General features: G+C 42.9%; 1 protein-coding gene across 1 annotated transcript in view; it reads left to right on the forward strand.

The window, feature by feature from the left end:
• The window catches only part of LOC124022428 (solute carrier family 22 member 4-like), an 18676-nt gene extending 484 nt beyond the window's left edge, over nucleotides 1-18192 (forward strand). The window contains exons 2-10 of the mRNA XM_046337357.1: nucleotides 48-151; nucleotides 513-667; nucleotides 805-976; nucleotides 1083-1224; nucleotides 5048-5139; nucleotides 5251-5465; nucleotides 16782-16964; nucleotides 17152-17287; nucleotides 17426-18192. Coding sequence (XP_046193313.1) covers nucleotides 48-151; nucleotides 513-667; nucleotides 805-976; nucleotides 1083-1224; nucleotides 5048-5139; nucleotides 5251-5465; nucleotides 16782-16964; nucleotides 17152-17287; nucleotides 17426-17513 — 1287 coding nt within the window. The 3' untranslated portion in view covers nucleotides 17514-18192. The remainder of the gene's footprint in view (nucleotides 1-47; nucleotides 152-512; nucleotides 668-804; nucleotides 977-1082; nucleotides 1225-5047; nucleotides 5140-5250; nucleotides 5466-16781; nucleotides 16965-17151; nucleotides 17288-17425) is intronic.
• The last annotated feature ends 6076 nt before the right edge of the window (nucleotides 18193-24268 follow it).

Below are 24268 nucleotides of genomic sequence, written 5' to 3' on the forward strand. Positions count from 1 at the left end.
CTGGGGAAATGTCTTCATAATCATTCTAACATTATGTCTACCCACAGTGGGATCTGGTGTGTGACAATGCATGGAAAACCCCTTTCACCGTCACAATATTCTTTTTTGGAGTGCTGTCCGGGTCTTTTTTGTCTGGGATCATCTCCGATAGGTACGTGTTCCGGTCTGAACACTACCATCTCATTAGATCCCTCCACACATGATGTGACTTGACAAACAGCGGTGGGATTTACTTTACTGTATGCAGCTTTAATGGGGAACGAGTAAGACATGTTGAGAAATATATTTGATCAAAAAGTTTGCCAATGGATGTGGTGGATCAGGCTAGTTGTTCACTACATGAGTAAAAAGTTAGTGAAAACACAGTGATCGATCAATTGTTTATTTGTTTACATTTTATTGCAGCCTCCATCTCTAGAACTTTACATCAAGTCATCCAGTGCATCAATAGTTTCTCAATATTCTACTATGATAATAACAGAGCAAGCAAGATCAAACAAATTTCTCCTCAGGTATGGGAGGAGGTTCATTTTCTTTGCTACTTTGGCACTCCAGACCGTATTCAGTATACTCCAGGCTGCTGCCAACAGCTGGGAGTTGTTCTGTGCCTTATACTTTATCGTTGGGATGGGACAAATTGCCAATTACTGTGCTGCTTTCATACTTGGTGAGTAAGGTCATATACAACTTCAACAACAGTAAAAACAGAATGCAATAACTTGAATGATATCAGGCAAAATCCTAAGTGCTTGAGAATGTTGTGAGGTATTGAGCGTTTCCTATATTTATGTCCTTAACCTTTAGGTTCTGAGCTTCTTATCAGAAATGTACGCATCAACTTTGCCTCACTGGGGGTCTCTATGTGCTATGCAATCGGATACACCGCTTTGCCAATGTTTGCCTGGTTCATCCGTAGCTGGAGGATTCTGCTGATAGCCCTGTCTATACCTGGATTTCTTTATATCCCACTTTGGTGGTGAGTAGGAGTTAGGTACAGTAATCTCCTTGTCCTTTTTGTGTGACAACAGATGTCCTTATCACACACAGTGTTTGGGTACTTTATTCCTTGTCTCCTCTGTTAGGTATATCCCTGAGTCTCCACGGTGGCTGTTGTCTCAGGGCAGGGTAAAGGAGGCAGAGGACATCATACGAGCTGCAGCAAGAAAGAACGGCATCACTCCTCCAGACATCATATTCAAACCGGAAGACTGTGAACCACTCATGGTACAGTAGTTAGCTACAGTCTGTTTTGAAATGTATGGATGTAGGAAATGTGTGTCAAATCCAAGAGATTGACAAGTATTTTGCAGATATAATACCATGTGCGCGCAAAAGAGAAGCAAGCTCAGAGGGATCTAAAGTCTTCTTTCAGCTTATATCCAGACAGGGGTGGAAAAAGAACCCATACTTAAGTAAAGAAACATAAAAAGAAAATGACTCATGTAAAAATGAAAGTCACCCAGTAAAATACTACTTGAGTGTAAAAGTATCTGGTTTTAAATACACTTAATATCAAAAGTAAATGTAATTGCTAAAATATACTTAAGTGCCAAAAGTAAAAGTATACAGTGCCTTCGGAAAGTATTCAGATCCCTTGACTTCTCCAACATTTTGTTAAGTCACAGCCTTATTCTAAAATTGATTTAAATGGTTTTTTCCCTCGTCAATCCACACACAATATGCCATAATGACAAGCTAAAAAAAAGTTTTTACAAATGTTTGCTAATTTCTTAAAATTAAAGCTGATATCACATCTACATAAGTATTCAGACCCTCTAGTCAGTACTTTTTTGAAGCACCTTTGGCAGCGAATACAGCATTGAGTCTTTAAAAAAATGGTACCTTTATTTAACTAGGTAAGTCAGTTATGAACAAATTCTTAATTTCAATGATGGCCTAGGAACAGTGGGCTAACTGCCTGTTCAGGGGCAGAAGGACAGATTTACACCTTGTCAGCTCGGGGATTTGAACATGAAACCTTTCGGTTACTAGTCCAATGCTCTAACCAATAGGCTACCCTGCTGCCTCTGTCATGTTTTGTCATTGATTGTCATGTCTTGTCCCTGTGCTTCCCCTTCTGTTCGTTTCCCTCTGCTGGTCTTGTTGGGTTCTTTCCCTCTTTCTATCCCTCTCTCTCCCCCTCCCTCTCTCACTCTCCCGCTCTCTCTTCTCTCTATCGTTCCTGCTCCCAGCTGTTCCTATTCCCCTAATCAATCATTTAGTCTTCCCACACCTGTTCCCGATCCTTTTCCCTGATTAGAGTCCCTATTTCTCTCCTTGTTTTCCGTTCCTGCCCTGTCGGATCCTTGTCTATATTCACCGTGCTGTGTCTATGTTTTGCCCTGTCGTGTCGTGTTTCCCTCAGATGCTGCGTGGTGAGCAGGTGTCTGAGTCTGCTAGGTTCAAGTGCCTTCCCGAGGCAACCTGCAGTTCTTGATCATGTCTCCAGTCTGTTCTCGTCTTTACGAGTAGTATTATGCCTTTTGTTTTGTTAAGTATCTTACTGGATTAAAAACTCTGTTTTCGCCAAGTCGCTTTTGGGTCCTCATTCACCTGCATGACAGCCTCTTTTTGGGTATGACGCTACAAGCTTTGGCACACCTGTATTAGGGCAGTTTCTCCCATTCTTTTCTGCAGATCTTCTTAAGCTCTGTCAGGTTAGACGGGGAGCGTTACTGCACAGCTATCTTCAGGTCTCTCCAGAGATGTTCGATTGAGTTCAAGTCCGGGCTAAGGCTGGGAAACTCAAGAACATTCAGAGACTTGTCTCGAAGCCATTCCTGCGTTGTTTTGGCTGTGTGCTTAGGGTCATTGTCCAGTCTGAGGTCCTGAGCTCTCTGGAGCAGGTTTTCATCAAGGATCGCTCTGTACTTTGCTCCATTTATCTTTGCCTCGATCCTGACTAGTCTCCCAGGCCCTGCCACTGAAAAACTTCCCCACAGCATGATGCTGCCACCACCGTGCCTCACCGTAGAGATGGTGCCAGGTTTACACCAGATGTGATGCTTGGCTTTCAGGACAAAGGGTTCAATCTTGGTTTCATCAGACCAGAGAATCTTTTGGAGCTTTTTTGGCAAACTGCAAGCGGGATGTCATGTGCGTTTTACGTCTGGCCCCTCTATCATAAAGGCCTGATAGGTGGAGTATTGCAGAGATTTAAAAATATATATATTTTTAAACTTCTATTTAACTAGGCAAGTCAGTTAAGAACAAATTCTTATTTTCAATGAACTTTTGGTTACTAGTCCAACACTCTAACCACTAGGCTACCTGCCACCGCTAGAACCTTCTTGCCCTTCTAGAAGTTACTCCCATCTCCACAGAGGAACTCTCGAGCTCTGTCAGACTATCACCTCCCTGGCCAAGGTCCTTCCCCCCCGATTGCTCAGTTTGGTTGGGCTGCCAGCTCAAGGAAGAGTCTTGTTGGTTTTAAACTTATTCCATTTACGAATGATGGAGGCCACTGTGTTCATAGGGACGTTCAAATGCAGCAGACATTTTTTGGTACCCTTCCACAGATCTGTACCTCGACATAATCCTGTCTCAGAGCTCTACGGACAATTCCTTCGACCTCATGGCTTGGTTTTTGCTCTGACACGTAATGTCAACTGTGGGACCTTTTAATAGACAGGTGTGTGTCTTTCCAAATCATCTCCAATCAATTGAATTTACCACAGGTGGACTCCAATCAAGTTGTAGAGACATCTTAGGGATGCTCAATTTCGAGTCTTATTGCAGAAGGTCTGAATACTTATGTAAATAACGAATTTCTGTGTTTAGTCTTTTATAAATTTGGAAACATTTTGAAAATCTTTAGCTTTTTCATCATGGGATATTGTGTGTTGATTGCGGAGGATTCTTTTTTACCAATATATGGAAAAAGTCAAGGGGTCTGAAAACCTTCTGAAGGCACTGTCAATCATTTCAAATTCCTAATTTTAAGCAAACCAGATGTTCTTGTTTTTATTTTAGTTTACAGATAGCCAGGGGCACACTCCAACACTAAGTGTTTGTGTTTTGTGAGTCCACCAGATCAGAGAGAGTACGGACGGATATTCTCTTGATAAGTGCGTGAATTTGACCATTTTCCTGTCCTGCGACGTATTCAAAATGTAACGGGTACTTTTGGGTGTCAGGAAAAATGTATGGAGTAAAAAGTACATTATTTTCTTCAGGAATGTAGTGGAATAGAAGTGAAAGTTGTAAAAATTGAAATAGTAATATCCACATACCGCAAAAAATGAATTACATTTACATTACATTTAAGTCATTTAGCAGACGCTCTTATCCAGAGCGACTTACAAATTGGTGCATTCACCTTATGACATCCAGTGGGACAGTCACTTAACAATAGTGCATCTAAAACTTAGGGGGGGGTGGGGTGAGAGGGATTACTTAACCTATCCTAGGTATTCCTTAAAGAGGTGGGGTTTCAGGTGTCTCCGGAAGGTGGTGATTGACTCCGCTGTCCTGGCGTCGTGAGGGAGTTTGTTCCACCATTGGGGGGCCAGGGCAGCGAACAGTTTTGACTGGGCTGAGCGGGAGCTGTACTTCCTCAGTGGTAGGGAGGCGAGCAGGCCAGAGGTGGATGAACGCAGTGCCCTTGTTTGGGTGTAGGGCCTGATCAGAGCCTGGAGGTACTGAGGTGCCGTTCCCCTCACAGCTCCGTAGGCAAGCACCATGGTCACCATACTCTTTAAAGTTGTACTTTAAAGAGTATGTCTCCTTTATTAAGCACTTTATACCACTGCATCCAGAAAATAAACCTTGTGAAATACATTACTACAGCAGGTAATTACTAGAGCACAGTAAATGTTGGCAAAGACCTTGGCTGATCTCCCTAGACCAATCTAAAGACATTATTCAAATACACTGATAAGTCAAGGTGTCTTGCTTAGTGACTTATATTTGTCTATGCATTTGTCTTTATTCAGCTGTGTGTGTTATTAGAATGTGTGTGTTAATCAATTTGCCATTTGATAATTACATCCAATATTGGTCTGAAAAATTTATTACTAACAGCCTCATATTTTTGGTGTTTTTCTAGGAAAACAAGGAAAGTCAGCGACTGTACACATGGCTGGATCTCATCAAAACAACTAACATAAGGAACATCACACTCATCAGCATTATCATTTGGTAAAAACTATTTCCACTGACAAAAAAATACTAATTCCACTGACATGTTAACCATTTTCCTCTAATTGAAAGATTTTTCATTTCTTAAAGTTATCTAATCTTTCTACCCAGGATTGTCATATCCATGACTTACTATGGGATGTCCCTAAACACCCCCAACATGGATGGAGACCCTTATTTCAACTGTTTGGTGGCTGCATCCTCCGAATTTCTGGGTTATGGAAGTATCTGGTTATTTATACGCTACACTCCACGGAGATTCACTCTTCCCTTCACCATGATCCTCTCTGGGACCCTGCTTCTGATCATCAAGTTTATCCCTCAAGGTATGAACCCTCCCACCACACGGCCATTTCCAATTGGTCAATATTTGATATAACTTTGCAAGATTGTAGACCACATCAACAATAACTGGCATTCCATCATTGGCACTGATTCATTTGATAACATCACAATGTTGACAAAAGGTTTTCCTAGTAATTATTTACATACTTTAGAAATGTCAATTCTCTTTCAAGTTTCAAAGTTCATTTTCCACGTGCACAAGATAAAACAGATTTACCATTAGTATTCTTTCCAAACAATGCGGCGATAATAATAATAATAAGATAATAATAGAATCTAGGAGAAGAACATTTTAATAAGAAAAAAGTAAGAACTACGATGAGAATGAAAGAACACAAGAATGCAAGTATGTACAGGTCAGTGCCAGTATCCTATTCAATGTGTAGGGTTACCGGAGTGGTGAGGTGGGTTCATACATAAAGTTACTGGGAGAATGATACACATGTAAAGAGGGCGGAAAATGACAGGTAGCAGGAATATATACAGTTGAAGTCGGAACTTAGGTTGGACTCATTAAAACTCATTTTTCAACCTCTCCAAAAAAAGAAAGTCAACAAACTATACAAACTTTGTGCATGACACAAGTCATTTTTCCAACAATTGTTGACAGATGATTTCACTTAAGGTACCACATTCATCTGTACAAACAATAGTACGCAAGTATAAACACCATGAGACCACACAGCCGTCATATCGCTAAGGGAGGAGATGCGTTCTGTCTCCTAGAGATTAACATACTTTGGTGCGAAAAGTGCAAATCAATCCCAGAACAGCAGCAAAGGACATTGTGAAGATGCTCGAGGAAACAGGTACAAAAGTATCTATATCCACAGTAAAACAAGTCCTATATCGACATAACCTGAAAGGCCGCTCAGCAAGGAAGAAGCCACTGCTCCATACTATGGTTTGCAACTGCAAAGATCATAGTTTTTGGAGATAGGTCCTCTGGTCTGATGAAACAAAATAGAACTGTTCGACCATAATGACCATCATTATGTTTGGAGGAGAAATGGAGAGTCTTGCAAGCCGAAGAACACCATCCCAACCGTGAAGCACAGGGTTGACAGCATCATGTTGTGGGGGTGTTTTGCTGCAGGAGGGACTGGTGCACTTCACAAAGTAGATGGCTGCATGAGGTAGGAAAATTATGTGAATATATTGAAGCAACATCTCAAGACATCAGTCATGAAGTTACAGCTTGGTCCCAAATGGGTCTTCCAAACAATGAACACAAGCATACTTAAAAAGTTATGACAAAATGGCTTTAAGGACAACAAAGTCAAGGTATTGGAGTGGCCATCACAAAGCCCTATATAAAATGTGTGGGCAGAACTGAATGTGTGCGAGCAAGGAGGCTACAAACCTGACTCAGTTACACTAGCACTGTCAGGAGGAATGGGCCAAAATTCACCCAACTTATTGTGGGAAGCTTGTGGAAGGCTACCCGAAACATTTGACCCAAGGTAAACAATTTAAAGGCAACGCTACCAAATACTAATTGAGTGTATGCAAACTTCTGACCCACTGGGAATGTGATGAAAGAAATAAAAGCTGAAATAAATCATTCTCTCTACTATTATTCTGACATTTCACATTCTTACAATAAAGTGGTGATTCTAACTGACCTAAAACAGGGAATTCTTACTTGGATTATATGTCAGGAATTGTGAAAAACTGAGTTCAAATGTATTTGGCTAAGGTGTATGTAATCTTCCGACTTCAACAATAAATACATATTGTAATATACGGATGGCAATATATACATGTAAACAGGAGTAATATTGACGAGTATCAGGAGAAATACTAACAGTAATGCCAATCAATCAATGGACAGGATCATAATGGAGTAATAATCGAATAAATAATAATTTTAGCAGCGACGTAGGTTGTGTCTGTGTGGGTAGAGACCTGTGGATGGGCAAAGAGTCAGTGTGGATAGTCTGTAGGAGAGGGAGAGAAGTAGTTGTTAGCCAAAGAAAGGAGTTTCAAAAAGCACAAATAGAGATAAAATTAATCACTAACCTTTAATGATCTTCATCAGATGACACTAATAGGACTTCATGTTACACAATACATGTAAGTTCATATTTATCAAAATATGAGTTTACATTGACGCGTTACATTCACTAGTTCCAAAAACATCCAGTGATTTTGCATAGCCACATCAATCAACAGAAATACTCATCATAAATGTCGATTATAATGCAAGTTATACACATGGAATTATAGATATTACCTCTCTTTAATGCAACCGCTGTGTCTGATTTGAAAAACACTTTACGGAATAAGCCAGCCATGCAATAATCTGAGACAGCGCTCAGAAAAATAGTCAAAATAAACGCCATGTTGACGTCAACATAAACAAGAAATTACATGATACATATTCCCTTTCCTTTGATGATCTACATCAAAAAGCACTCCAGGAATCCCAGGTCCACAATAAATGTTTGTTATGTTCGATAATGTCCGTTATTTATGTCCAAATACCTTCTTTTGTTAGCGGTATACATATCAAAACGCTCATTCTGGTCAGCGTTACGTCAGAAAAAAACGTATAAAAGTTATATTACAGGTCGAAGAAACATTTCAAACTAAGTACAGAATCAATCATTAGGATGTTTTTAACATATAGCTTCAATAAAGTTCCAACCGGACTATTCCTTTGTGTCTTCATGAGCAATGGAACGCAAAGTGGATACCATGAAGAATGCGTGTGATCAGAAAATGGCCGACTGCCAGACACATGATTGATTCTGCTCTCATTCACTCCCACAACACAGCAGAGGTCTCATTCAAATTTCTATACATGGTTGACATCTAGTGGAACCCCTAAGGCAGTGCAAATATCATTAATATCTCAAGGCGAATTCATTGAGGACTGCGGTGAATAATATATAATAATATAATAATATATGCCATTTAGCAGACGCTTTTATCCAAAGCGACTTACAGTCATGTGTGCATACATTCTACGTATGGGTGGTCCCGGGAATCGAACCCACTACCCTGGCGTTACAAGCGCCATGCTCTACCAACTGAGCTACAGAAGGACCACTACATACAAACCTCAGATTTCCCACTTCCAGGTTGTATTTTTCTCAGATTTTCACCTGCCATATGAGTTCTGTTATACTCAAAGACATCATTCAAACAGTTTTAGAAAATTCTGAGTGTTTTCTATCCAATACTACTAATAATATGCATTTATTAGCATCTGGGACAGAGTAGGAGGCAGTTCACTCTGGGAACGCTATTCATCCAAAAGTGAAAATGCTGCCCCCTATCCCAAAAAGGTTAATAAAATGCACGTTTTTATTTTATTTCTGGGAATGCTGCAAACCCGGAAACATATTCCAGTCAGAGCTAGCAAAGCAGTTCTGCAACATAGCCTCTAATTCGGAGGACCATTTCTATACGGAGCGTTTCACAGGTACTTCCTGTTTGAGCTTCTGTATAGGGACATCTGATTTGCCGAAGGGGGGACGATGAAGGGCCTTTATAAAGTGCCTTCAGAAAGTAATCATACCCCTTGACTTATACCACATTTTGTTGCATTACAGCCTGAATTCAAAATGTATTAAATGTATGGATCCCCCCGTCTACACACAACACCCTATAATGACAAAGGGGGAACCTTTTTTACAATTTTTTATACTGAATGTACTGAAAATATACTGAAAATGAAATACAGATATATATCTCATTTACATAACTATTCACACCCCTGAGTAAATACTTTGTAGAATCAACTTTGGCAGCAATTACAGCTGTGAATCTTTCTAGGTAAGTCTCCTAGAGGGTTCCACAAATTGTTTGTTGATCATTGCTAGACAACCATTTTCAGGTCTTGCCATAGATCTTCAAGTAGATTTAAGTCAAAACTGTAACTCGGCCACACAGGGACATTCACTGTCTTCTTAGTAAGCAACTCCAGTATAAATTTGGCCAAATATTTGCCCCAGTGTCTGGTGGAAAGCAGACTGAACCAGGTTTTCCTCTAGGATTTTGCCTGTGCTTAGCTCCATAAAAAAGAAATCCTGAAAAACTCCCCAGTCCTTAATAATTACAAGCATACCCATGACATGTTGCAGCGAAACACTATGCTTGAACATTTGGAGAGTGGTACTTATTAATGTGCTGTATTGGATTTTTCCAAAACATAACAATTTTTATTCAGGACAAAAAGTGAATTGTTTTGCCACATTTTTTGTAGGATTAGTTTAGTGCCTTGTTGCAAACAGGATGTATGACTTGGAATATTTGTATATTTGTATTTGTATATTTGTATCTGTACAGGTTTCCTTCCTTTCACTCTGTCAATTATGTTAGTATTGTGGAGTACCTACAATGTTGTTGATCCATCCTGGTTGTTCTCCTATCGCAGGAATAAAACTTTGTAACTGTTTTAAAGTCCCCATTGGCCTCATTGTGAAATCCCTGAGCGGTTACCTTCCTCTCCGGCAACTGAGTTAGGAAGGATGCCTGTATCTTTGTAGTGACTGGATGTATTGATACACCATCGAATGTGAAATGAATAACTTCACCATGCTCAAAGGGATATTCAATGTAAATGTTTTTGTTTGTTTTACCCATCTATCAGTAGGTGCCCTTATTTGGGAACCAATGGAAAACCTCCCTGGTCTTTGTGGTTGAATCTGTGCATTAAATTCACTGTTCGACTGAGGGACATTACAGATAATTGTATGTGTGGGGCACAGAGATGGGGAAGTCGTTTAAAAATCATGTTAAACACTATTATTGCACACAGTGTCCATGCAACTTATTATGTGACATGTTAAGCAAATGTTTACTCCTGAACTTATTAAGGTTTGCCATAACAAAAGGGGTAGAATACTTATTGACACAAGACATTGCAGATTTTTCATTTTTATTAATTTGTAAAAAACAATGCTACTTTGACATTATGGGGTATTTTGTGTAGGTCCGTGACAAACTATTTTGACCATTGTTAAATTCAAGCTGCAACACAACAAAATGTGGTAAAAGTCATGGGGTGTGAATACTTTCTGAAGGCACTGTATGCTTGCTTGTGGGATGAGTAACAGTGTTCTAGGACTTTATCATCCCTAGTTGTGAAGGAGACGTGTTGATAAAAGTTGGGCATCACATGTCTTAGTGAAGCAGAATTACAATTGCCGGAATTACAATTCAAATCCCAAGCCATCTACTGCTAGATAGATAGATAGATAGATAGATAGATAGATAGATAGATAGATAGATAGATAGATAGATTGTTATGTAGGTGAATGAGGACCCAAAAGCGACTTAACAGAAACAGAGTTTATTCCAGTCTTTAACAAAAACGATAATCCTGGATACTATCACAGGTAAAGTCCAAACAGGAAAACTGAAACCCTCTAGTCAGTAGAGGGGAACAACAGGAGACGCGACCACAGACTGCAGGTCGCTTCGGGAAGGCGCAGGCCGTAGCTGATATAGACACCTGCTCACACGCAGCATCCTGAAGAAGGCAAAAACACGACAGGACGGAACAAGGACACTGAACAGCAAACAAGGATCCGACAAGGACAGAAGCGAAAACAGAGAGAGAAATAGGGACTTAATCAGAGGGCAAAATAGGAAACAGGTGTGAAAGAGTAAATGAGGTAGTTAGGAGAATGAGGAACAGCTGGGAGCAGGAACGGAACGATAGAGAGAGAGAGAGAGAGAGAGAGAGAGGGAGGGGGAGAGAGAGGGATAGAAAGAGGGAAAGAACCTAATAAGACCAGCAGGGGGAAACGAATAGAAGGGGAAGCACAGGGACAAGACATGACAATCTATGACAAAACATGACAGTACCCCCCCACTCACCGAGCGCCTCCTGGCGCACTCGAGGAGGAACCCTGGCGGCAACGGAGGAAATCATCAATCAACGAACGGTCCAGCACGTCCCGAGATGGAACCCAACTCCTCTCCTCAGGACCGTAACCCTCCCAATCCACTAAGTACTGGTGACCACGTCCCCGAGAACGCATGTCCATGATCTTCCGTACCCTGTAAATAGGTGCGCCCTCGACAAGGACGGGGGCGCGAAGAAAAGGCTTGACACAGGAGACATGGAAGACTGGGTGGACGCGACGAAGATGTCGCGGAAGAAGCAGTCGCACTGCGACAGGATTGACGACCTGAGAAACACGGAACGGACCAATGAACCGCGGAGTCAACTTGCGAGAAGCTGTCGTAAGGGGAAGGTTACGAGTGGAAAGCCACACTCTCTGACCGCGACAATACCTAGGACTCTTAATCCTACGTTTATTGGCGGCTCTCACAGTCTGCGCCCTATAACGGCAAAGTGCAGACCTGACCCTCCTCCAGGTGCGCTCACAACGTTGGACAAAAGCCTGAGCGGAGGGAACGCTGGACTCGGCGAGCTGGGACGAGAACAGAGGAGGCTGGTACCCAAGACTACTCTGAAAAGGAGATAGCCCGGTAGCAGACGAAGGAAGCGAGTTGTGAGCGTATTCTGCCCAGGGGAGCTGTTCTGCCCAAGACGCAGGGTTTCGAAAAGAAAGACTGCGTAATATGCGACCAATCGACTGATTGGCCCGTTCTGCTTGACCGTTAGACTGGGGATGAAAACCGGAAGAGAGACTGACGGAAGCACCAATCAAACGACAGAACTCCCTCCAAAACTGTGACGTGAATTGCGGACCTCTGTCCGAAACGGCGTCTAACGGGAGGCCATGAATTCTGAACACATTCTCAATGATGATTTGTGCCGTCTCCTTAGCGGAAGGAAGCTTAGCGAGCGGAATAAAATGAGCCGCCTTAGAGAACCTATCGACAACCGTAAGAATCACAGTCTTCCCCGCAGACGAAGGCAGACCGGTAATAAAGTCTAAGGCGATGTGAGACCATGGTCGAGAAGGAATGGGAAGCGGTCTGAGACGACCGGCAGGAGGAGAGTTACCTGACTTAGTCTGCGCGCAGTCCGAACAAGCAGCCACAAAACGGCGCGTGTCACGCTCCTGAGTAGGCCACCAAAACCGCTGGCGAATAGAAGCAAGCTTACCCCGAACGCCGGGGTGGCCAGCTAACTTGGCAGAGTGAGCCCACTGAAGAACAGCCAGACGAGTAGAGACAGGAACGAAAAGAAGGTTACTAGGACAAGCGCGCGGCGACGCAGTGTGAGTGAGTGCTTGCTTTACCTGTCTCTCAATTCCCCAGACAGTCAACCCGACAACACGCCCTTCAGGGAGAATCCCCTCGGGGTCGGTAGAAGCTACAGAAGAACTGAAGAGACGGGATAAGGCATCAGGCTTGGTGTTCTTATTCCCCGGGCGAAAAGAAATAACGAACTCGAAACGAGCGAAAAACAATGCCCAATGAGCTTGACGTGCATTGAGTCGTTTGGCAGAACGGATCTACTCAAGGTTCTTATGGTCAGTCCAAACGACAAAAGGAATGGTCGCCCCCTCCAACCACTGTCGCCATTCGCCTAGGGCTAAACGGATGGCGAGCAGTTGGAGGTTACACACATCATAGTTGCGTTCCGATGGCGACAGGCGATGAGAAAAATACGCGCAAGGATGGACCTTATCGTCAGAATGGAAGCGCTGGGACAGAATGGCTCCCACGCCCACCTCTGAAGCGTCAACCTCGACAATGAATTGTTTAGTGACGTCAGGAGTAACAAGGATAGGAGCGGATGTAAAACGCTTCTTGAGGAGATCAAAAGCTCCCTGGGCGGAACCGGACCACTTAAAGCACGTCTTGACAGAAGTAAGGGCTGTGAGAGGGGCTGCCACTTGACCGAAATTACGAATGAAACGCCGATAGAAATTCACGAAACCGAGAAAGCGCTGCAACTCGACACGTGACTTAGGGACAGGCCAATCGCTGACAGCCTGGACCTTAGCGGGATCCATCTGAATGCCTTCAGCGGAAATAACAGAACCGAGAAATGTGACGGAAGAGACATGAAAGGCGCACTTCTCAGCCTTCACATAATTCTCTAAAAGGCGCTGGAGTACACGTCGAACGTGCTGAACATGAATCTGGAGTGACGGTGAAAAAATCAGGATATCGTCAAGGTAAACGAAAACAAAGATGTTCAGCATGTCTCTCAGTACATCATTAACTAATGCCTGAAAGACAGCTGGAGCATTAGCGAGACCGAACGGCAGAACCCGGTATTCAAAATGCCCTAACGGAGTGTTAAACGCCGTTTTCCACTCGTCCCCCTCTCTGATGCGCACGAGATGGTAAGCGTTACGAAGGTCCAACTTAGTAAAGAACCTGGCTCCCTGCAGAATCTCGAAGGCTGACGACATAAGGGGAAGCGGATAACGATTCTTAACCGTTATGTCATTCAGCCCTCGATAATCCATGCAGGGGCGCAGGGTACCGTCCTTCTTCTTAACAAAAAAAAACCCCGCTCCGGCGGGAGAGGAAGAAGGCACAACGGTACCGGCGTCGAGAGAAACAGACAGATAATCTTCGAGAGCCTTACGTTCGGGAGCCGACAGAGAGTATACTCTACCCTGAGGGGGAGTGGTCCCCGGAAGGAGATCAATACAACAATCATACGACCGGTGAGGAGGAAGGGAGTTGGCTCTGGACCGACTGAAGACCGTGCGCAGATCATGATATTCCTCCGGCACTCCTGTCAAATCACCAGGTTCCTCCTGAGAAGAGGGGACAGAAGAAACAGGAGGGATAGCAGACATTAAACACTTCACATGACAAGAAACGTTCCAGGATAGGATAGAATTACTAGACCAATTAATAGAAGGATTATGACATACTAGCCAGGGATGACCCAAAACAACAGGTGTAAAAGGTGAACGAAAAATCAAAAAGGAAATGGTCTCACTGTGGTTACCAGATACTGTGAGGGTTAAAGGTAGTGTCTCACATATGATACTGGGGAGAAGACTACCGTCTAAGGCGAACATGGGCGTGGGCTCCCCTAACTGTCTGAGAGGAATGTCATGTTTCCGAGCCCATGCTTCGTCCATAAAACAACCCTCAGCCCCAGAGTCTATCAAGGCACTGCAGGAAGCTGCCGAACCGGTCAAGCGTAGATGGACCGACAAGGTAGTACAGGATCTTGATGGAGAGACCTGAGTAGTAGCGCTCACCAGTAGCCCTCCGCTTACTGATGAGCTCTGGCTTTTACTGGACATGAAATGACAAAATGTCCAGCAGAACCGCAATAGAAGCAAAGGCGGTTGGTGATTCTCCGTTCCCTCTCCTTAGTCGAGATGCGAATACCTCCCAGCTGCATGGGCTCAATCTCTGAGCCAGTGGGAGGAGATGGTTGAGATGCGGAGAGGGGGAACCCCGTTAACGCGAGCTCTCTTCCACGAGCTCGGTGACGAAGATCTACCCGTCGTTCTATGCGGATGGCGAGTGCAATCAAAGAATCCACGCTGGAAGGAACCTCCCGGGAGAGAATCTCATCCTTAACCTCAGCGTGGAGTCCCTCCAGAAAACGAGCGAGCAACGCCGGCTCGTTCCAGTCACTGGAGGCAGCAAGAGTGCGAAACTCTATAGAGTAATCCGTTATGGATCGATCACCTTGACATAGGGAAGCCAGAGCCCTGGAAGCCTCCCTCCCAAAAACTCTCCTCTTTAAAGTTCTGATACTCGTTAGTACACTCAGCCCTTGCCTCCCAGATAGCTGTGTCCCACTCCCGAGCCCGTCCAGTAAGGAGTGATATGACGTAGGCGATCCGAGCTCTCTCTCTTGAGTATGTGTTGGGCTGGAGAGAGAACACAATCTCACACTGGGTGAGAAAGGAGCGGCACTCCGTGGGCTGCCCAGAGTAACATGGTGGGTTATTAACCCTAGGTTCCGGAGACTCGGAAGACCAGGAAGTGGCTGGTGGCTCGAGACGGAGATTCTGAAACTGTCTTGAGAGGTCGGAGACCTGAGCGGCCAGGGTCTCAACGGCATGACGAGCAGCAGACAATTTCTGCTCGTGTCTGCCGAGCATCGCTCCCTGGACCTCGACGGCTGAGTTGCGAGAATCCGTAGTCGCTGGGTCCATTCTTGGTCGGATCCTTCTGTTATGTAGGTGAATGAGGACCCAAAAGCGACTTAACAGAAACAGAGTTTATTCCAGTCTTTAACAAAAACGATAATCCTGGATACTATCACAGGTAAAGTCCAAACAGGAAAACTGAAACCCTCTAGTCAGTAGAGGGGAACAACAGGAGACGCGACCACAGACTGCAGGTCGCTTCGGGAAGGCGCAGGCCGTAGCTGATATAGACACCTGCTCACACGCAGCATCTGAAGAAGGCAAAAACACGACAGGACGGAACAAGGACACAGAACAGCAAACAAGGATCCGACAAGGACAGAAGCGAAAACAGAGAGAGAAATAGGGACTTAATCAGAGGGCAAAATAGGAAACAGGTGTGAAAGAGTAAATGAGGTAGTTAGGAGAATGAGGAACAGCTGGGAGCAGGAACGGAACGATAGAGAGAGAGAGAGAGAGAGAGAGAGAGAGAGAGAGAGAGAGAGAGAGAGAGAGGGAGGGGGAGAGAGAGGGATAGAAAGAGGGAAAGAACCTAATAAGACCAGCAGGGGGAAACGAATAGAAGGGGAAGCACAGGGACAAGACATGACAATCTATGACAAAACATGACATAGATAGATAGAAATAATCAGAACGACATAACAGCAATCCATTGGTCATTTACTTGTCCAAAGAAACTGGAAAGGTTTGTCAAACTGGCTAAAGATTGTTTGTGGTTTGTTGTTATTCTGCAGGAACGGACATTAAACTCTGAAAGGCACCTGCCCTTTTGGTAAGTCAGGAGATGGTAGATGTCACAGGATTTTTTCCATCTTGAACTGAGCACACTGAAATGGCACACTGAGATGTCAGATAGGATTTTCGAGATTTGAATGTAAAAAAATATATATATATACTTCCTGGGTTTAGCCAGTTTCACAAACCTTTTAAGTTTATTTGGACAAGTACATTTGTTGGTATGTCTGCTAAGAGAAAAACAAAAGCAGAAAAAGCATGAAATGATATATCCCAAGGCAGCCAGAAAGTTGTCCCATCAAAAAATGTGTTGAGATTTCAAAGACAAAGATGGCCTCTCCAGGCCTGTTGAATGCCCACATCACACTATAACTTCTGGACTGTTTAACTAGCGGAACAGTAAGACGAACATTGTGGGGCTCTGTCCTTGTGCTAGGACCACAAACTTCTGCTTGCTGCACACTGGAGTTCGAGTGTCTCTGGTTCGTCATTCTTGTCATCGGCCTACACTATATTTAACTTCGTGGGACCTTTTGTTTCTGTCCTTGTCAGACATGCACGCCCTGTCTCTCACCCTGGTGATGATTGGAAAAACAGGTGTCACTGGAGCATTTGGATTCCTCTATCTGTACGGCACAGAACTCTTCCCCACAGTGGTGCGCAATATGGCCTTGGGTGCCACCTCCATGGCTTCCAGAGTAGGTAGCACTGTGTCTCCATACATCGCCTACATGGGTGAGTCTCCAGTCCGTATGTCTGTTTGGTTTTATTATCCCTGTGGGGACCAGAAGTCCTCACAAGGATAGTAAAACAAGGAAGCATTTAGGAAAAAAGGCTATTTTAGGTTTAGGGGTTTAGGGTTAAAACAATGATTTGTGATTTGTGGATCCAAATAAAGTGTCACACTATCTTCTGATTGAAGGCACGTATAACAAGATACTACCCTACATTCTAATGGGAGGCACCACAGTCATCGCTGGTGTGTTGAGCTTGTTGCTACCAGAAACAAAAGGAGAACAACTACCAGAATTCATCAACCAGGTTAAACCCCTCAGATGGTAAGTTACTGGCTGACTAGATTTGCGTTGTCAGTCACAGTCTGGCAGACAGGTCTGTCGAGATAAACTACTGTAAGACATTTTACAGTTTTTCCTGTTATCCCACCTTCTTTAAACAAAGTCCTCTCTGCCCCTTAGCATGGGCACAAACCGGGCTTCTCGGGATGGCCAGAGGCATAAAGGAAACGCACAGGTGGGGAATAAAGTCAACAGCATCCAAGAGTGATTCTGCACGAGCAACTCAGTACAAAGCAAGTTGCAAAGGCAAGCTGTATTGAAGATGTTTCCATAATTGTGTGTTTTGCTTAGTTTTAATGTCTTTTTAAATGTACTAATAAGTTGAGAATGTTTAAAATATTATTGTAATGATTTATTTGTGCACTGAAGTGCTTCGGAACACAACAGATGACCATGAGGAATTTCAGTCTGGTATAGTCAATGATTAAAACCGCATTGTCTGCGACTGAAAAGAACCTCCATAATAAACTCAAACAGTAGAAAATGTGTTTTGTTTATTTTTGGTCATATTTAAGGAATGTGGAATGAACTTTTCCTTTTACATCATTGACAACCATACTCTAGTTTAAAGATGCTTAGAATTTCAGGGCAATTTAATTCACAACTTCAGGTTGCTTAACATTTGAACGCTTGAAGCGATTATCAGCACTTTTTTTATAAACACAGAAATGAAAACAATAACCACCACAACATGCCCACACCTGTCCATGAACGCAAAAAAACATACAGTAGCCTCCCCTTTCAACAGGGTCATCACCAGAGCTTCCAACCATTCAGGGCTCAGTCCTGATGTCCAGGGCTGAGGGGTTCATTTCCTGCAATACTACGTCATTTTACATGACTCGAGACATTACAATAATAATAGCACACAAATGACAAACGACTCTGACATTTACAGTGCCTTGCGAAAGTATTCGGCCCCCTTGAACTTTGCGACCTTTTGCCACATTTCAGGCTTCAAACATAAAGATATAAAACTGTATTTTTTTGTGAAGAATCAACAAAAAGTGGGACACAATCATGAAGTGGAACGACATTTATTGGATATTTCAAACTTTTTTAACAAATCAAAAACTGAAGAATTGGGCGTGCAAAATTATTCAGCCCCCTTAAGTTAATACTTTGTAGCGCCACCTTTTGCTGCGATTACAGCTGTAAGTCGCTTGGGGTAGGTCTCTATCAGTTTTGCACATCGAGAGACTGAAATTGTTTCCCATTCCTCCTTGCAAAACAGCTCGAGCTCGAGCTCAGTGGTGTTGGATGGAGAGCATTTTTGAACAGCAGTTTTCAGTTCTTTCCACAGATTCTCGATTGGATTCAGGTCTGGACTTTGACTTGGCCATTCTAACACCTGGATATGTTTATTTTTGAATCATTCCATTGTAGATTTTGCTTTATGTTTTGGATCATTGTCTTGTTGGAAGACAAATCTCCGTCCCAGTCTCAGGTCTTTTGCAGACTCCATCAGGTTTTCTTCCAGAATGGTCCTGTATTTGGCTCCATCCATCTTCCCATCAATTTTAACCATCTTCCCTGTCCCTGCTGAAGAAAAGCAGGGGATGGTGTGTTCAGGGTGATGAGCTATGTAGCTTTTACGCCAAACATAACGTTTTGCATGGTTGCCAAAAAGTTCAATTTTGGTTTCATCTGACCAGAGCACCTTCTTCCACATGTTTGGTGTGTCTCCCAGGTGGCTTGTGGCAAACTTTAAATGACACTTTTTATGGATATCTTTAAGAAATGGCTTTCTTCTTGCCACTCTTCCATAAAGGCCAGATTTGTGCAATATACGACTGATTGTTGTCCTTTGGACAGAGTGTCCCACCTCAGCTGTAAGATCTCTGCAGTTCACCCAGAGTGATCATGGGCCTCTTGGCTGCATCTCTGATCAGTATTCTCCTTGTATGAGCTGAAAGTTTAGAGGGACGGCCAGGTCTTGGTAAATTTGCAGTGGTCTGATACTCCTTCCATTTCAATATTATCGCTTGCACAGTGCTCCTTGGGATGTTTAAAGCTTGGGAAATCTTGTTGTATCCAAATCCGGCTTTAAACTTCTTCACAACAGTATCTCGGACCTGCCTGGTGTGTTCCTTGTTCTTCATGATGCTCTCTGCGCTTTTAACGGACCTCTGAGACTATCACAGTGCAGGTGCATTTATACGGAGACTTGATTACACACAGGTGGATTGTATTTATCATCATTAGTCATTTAGGTCAACATTGGATCATTCAGAGATCCTCACTGAACTTCTGGAGAGAGTTTGCTGCACTGAAAGTAAAGGGACTGAATAATTTTGAACGCCCAATTTTTCAGTTTTTGATTTGTTAAAAAAGTTTTAAATATCCAATAAATGTCATTCCACTTCATGATTGTGTCCCACTTGTTGTTGATTCTTCACAAAAAAATACAGTTTTATATCTTTATTTGAAGCCCGAAATTTGGCAAAAGGTCGCATAGTTCAAGGGGGCCGAATACTTTCGCAAGGCACTGTACATACTGAGATCAATAAAACGAATGACCCATGTATTTCATGCAACCAATATCATAGGCCAATGAAATGAGTGGATAAACAGATTTTAGGCTGACAATATAAGGTGGAAATTATAGTCCACCAACTTTCCAGTGGCACTCACCTATTCAAACATATTTTCCAGCAATTGTATTTTGACATATTGCAAAATACATTCTATTTGCTGCCTGCTATTAATTGACAATCACATCTCAACAATCGGCTGTGTTATATTTCCCCGCCCTGGCCTGGCGGCCCAATTACAGGATTCCCAACTGCAGACCAGGCCTATGCGCTCATAAAGTGACAAAACACAATGTACAGCAATTGTTTTAATTAGCTATTGATCATTTGTGGCTAAATTATGCTGGTGGATTATTTTCAATGATTTAATACATTTTTATGGGGGCAAGAGTAATTAAAAAAATTGGCAAATTTGTTTACATTTATCTGCAGCACTTTCAGCACCTCTTCATGCAGCACATTGTTTTCTATTCAAAAGATTGTGGTCAGTAACCCATCAACATAATCTCACCCTGTCACATTCATTGCAGGGTAGCTTAGTGGTTAGAGCGTTGGACTAGTAACCGAAAGGTTGCAAGTTCAAATCCCCGAGCTGACAAGGTACATATTCTGGTACATTCTGTCCCTGAACAGGCAGTTAACCCACTGTTCCTAGGCTGTTATTGAAAATAAGAATTTGTTCTTAAACTGACTTGCCTATTAAAATAAAAAATAAATTGTAAGGAGGAGACCAAGGCACAGGCATACATCCTTCTTTTAATGAAGAAAGAACACTGAACAAACTAACAAAACAAACATGCCGCAAAACAAGATGAGTGGTGACAGGCAACTACACATAGACATATACACCATCACCTGAGTGGGTTGATTCACTGTTGTGGTCATCCTGTCTGGGTTGGCGCCCCCCCCCCTTGGGTTGTGCCATGGCGGGGAACTTTGTGGGCTATACTCAGCCTTGTCTCAGGATGGTAAGTTGGTGGTTGAAGATATCCCTCTAGTGGTGTGGGGGCTGTGCTTTGGCAAAGTGGGTGGGGTTATATCCTTCCTGTTTGGCCCTGTCCGGGGGTGTCCTCGGATGGGGCCACAGTGTCTCCTAACCCCTCCTGTCTCAGCCTCCAGTATTTATGCTGCAGTAGTTTGTGTCGGGGGGCTAGGGTCAGTTTGTTATATCTGGAGTACTTCCCCTGTCCTATTCGGTGTCCTGTGTGAATCTAAGTGTGCGTTCTCTAATTCTCTCCTTCTTTCTTTCTCTCTCTCGGAGGACCTGAGCCCTAGGACCATGCCCCAGGACTACCTGACATGATGACTCCTTGCTGTCCCCAGTCCACCTGGCCATGCTGCTGCGCCAGTTTCAACTGTTCTGCCTTACTATTATTCGACCATGCTGGTCATTTATGAACATTTGAACATCTTGGCCATGTTCTGTTATAATCTCCACCCGGCACAGCCAGAAGAGGACTGGCCACCCCACATATGCTCTCTCTAATTCTCTCTTTCTTTCTCTCTCTCGGAGGACCTGAGCCCTAGGACCGTGCCCCAGGACTACCTGACATGATGACTCCTTGCCGTCCCCAGTCCACCTGACTGTGCTGCTGCTCCAGTTTCAACTGTTCTCCCTTATTATTATTCGACCATGCTGGTCATTTATGAACATTTGAACATCTTGGCCATGTTCTGTTATAATCTCCACCCGGCACAGCCAGAAGAGGACTGGCCACCCCACATAGCCTGGTTCCTCTCTAGGTTTCTTCCTAGGTTTTGGCCTTTCTAGGGAGTTTTTCCTAGCCACTGTGCTTCTACACCTGCATTGCTTGCTGTTTGGGGTTTTAGGCTGGGTTTCTGTACAGCACTTTGAGATATCAGCTGATGTACGAAGGGCTATATAAATAAAATTTGATTTGATTTGATTTGCTTTGATTTTGATTTGACATATGTACCCAAGGGAAATGTCTACCGAAATATGGTCCCCAATCAGAGACAATGATAAATAGCTGCCTCTGATTGGGAACCAATTCAGGCCACTATAGACATACATATACCTAGACTTACAAAAACCTCTTGATATAAAAAATATAAAAAATAAACAAGACAAGAAAAAACAAGCATACCCACCCTCGTCACACCCCGACCTAACCAAAAATAATAATGAAAACAGAGATAACTAAGGTCAGGGCGTGACACACCCTCGTTTGTGCTAGTATGTACAAAAAGTATTTCAGCAGATATCGTGTGTTTTGTGCATTTTTGTGTTGCTTCATTAGTGGGAAAATAAACGTTGTTGTGCAACTTAATTTGTAGGACAAATACCATTTTTGCAGGGCAAACGTCAGAACAATCTTTCAAACGTTATTGGAGCAATGTATTTTGGGCAATGTAGTTCTACACTTTTTTTGTGTCCCACATATATTATATTATATATTTAAAAAAATGTGTTACCAACCCAATATTGTTAATCAACCAGGTCACCGAAATACTTTTAGTATAATAGTAGCCTTACATTTATTATTTGCTCTTTTTTTGCTTAATACTTTGGGATACTGGTGCTATGTTAGATTTTATGAAGGTTGCCAGATTTAAGTGAAAAGCTGTATTTGTCTTTTTTTAATGGTATCATGAAGGTATTTGATTGGGGAGTGGGGATACATTTTCATGATGGGAAATTAACTCATCACATAAATGTGGGGAAACAGAAGACCTGCAAAACATTATCTATTTTGTTTACATTCCCCTGGTGCAAGTGCATGGTATTTGCAACTATAACGAGTCTGGACTATTATCAATTAACAATGCAGTTAAAAACAGGTTAATGTAAAATAATGAATTATGTTGGCTTACACTTATGGTACTTCCAAGGCCATTTCATGATGATTATTATGGTCTTGTCAACCATGTTACACATGTAGGCTATTGTAACGTGGCATATGTCGGCACTGTAGACCTACTGCCTCTGCCCAGAGGTCTACTAGGCGTTCCTGGAAACGGCCGTTACAGTTCACTTTGCCACATATGAGCCCTGTTTAGAGTCTCAGTTGCAGCTTTCACTTTCTTCGTTGCATTGGTGGCAGAGTTGGGATCACATCGAGCTCTTTGATATATCTAGTGAAAAACAGATAAGCAACAACGGGCATGACGGATAGAACAGGTTTGAACAGTCACAACAGGTTTGATCAAGCTTTTTCCAAGTAGCCTGAAGCGGAATGGAATGTGTTAAGCCCTGAGCAGGGTTTCATAAGAAAATCCTCTGTGACTGTCTAATTGGCATAAGTTAACCACTTCCGGTTGCTTCAGGAAGCTTAGAATCGTCACAGGTAGACCTCATAGTGGCCTGATGGATTGTCATCAAAGACAGGTTCATACGACCATTCATAACCCACATCGGTTTCAGATTGAATTTAAGGGTGCAGGCAATGTATTCCTATGGGGAGAGAAGTCATTGAAAACTGTTTGATGTAAATACCTTATTTTACCTGTTAATGCCACATGGTCAAGGTTAGGCTTGCACAGTCCGGGAGGACCTCAGGAATGTTCCTGAGTTTGAATTGTGCTTCTAACCCTAATTGTTCTCCCGCTGTCACCCAAAAGCACCTGCAATTTAGGGCCAGGCTTCATTATGAGCTCAGACCAAGCAAGCTACGGTCTAGCGGGGCATCTCGTTGAACTCGGCACAGCCTAGAGATTATGGTAATGCCATTGCAGGCTCTGAGTGTCTTTAAGCACCGCACTTTGTCACTCCATCCTTGTGTGTGTGAGAGAGCTTTTCTTTGACATCTGTTGGGAGAAATGACTGACTTACAGTTCAGGAAGGTTGCCTAATCACAGATATGAAGTTTTGAAAAGATCTGACCTTTTTAACCCTTCGAAACAGCAACTATGACACAATTTTAAGGCACTTCCGGTTGACACAGAAAGCTGAAAGTGAACACATATCCTCCTTGGGGTAGGCACTTATAGAATATTGAGTTTTAAGTCTTTATGTTAAGAACTGACTTATTTACGGAGGGTTTAATGAGTGTGTGTTAAGAAAATCACAGAAATCTCGCAGAGCTCCGAAACACTCTTCAAAAAGATTCGTATTGTAACGGTTTTGACTTGACTATATTATTTATAGGGGTGCCAGGTAGGTTGTGCCTACCAGAGAAAACATTGGTTTCTCTTTTTGGTTTGGGAGGGAATGAGTCCCATCTGGTCCGTCAAGTCTACACCAATACAAAGGACTTATGTAAAAGTCAGGATGGAAATAAACTTTTCATAAACCCTAAAAACATTCAAAAACAGAACTTCAAAAACAACTATATTATTTTGCGTGGGTTGTATTAGCAACACCAATGATTACACACAAACATATAATAATATCACAATGAGTTCTGGTTCTTCTAGAAATGTCTTGTACCTCGGACCTAAAAAGAGTCCAGCCCGGTAAAGGAGTTCA

This window comes from Oncorhynchus gorbuscha, unplaced genomic scaffold (assembly GCF_021184085.1).
Source record: "Oncorhynchus gorbuscha isolate QuinsamMale2020 ecotype Even-year unplaced genomic scaffold, OgorEven_v1.0 Un_scaffold_1382, whole genome shotgun sequence".
Lineage (NCBI taxonomy): Eukaryota > Metazoa > Chordata > Actinopteri > Salmoniformes > Salmonidae > Oncorhynchus > Oncorhynchus gorbuscha.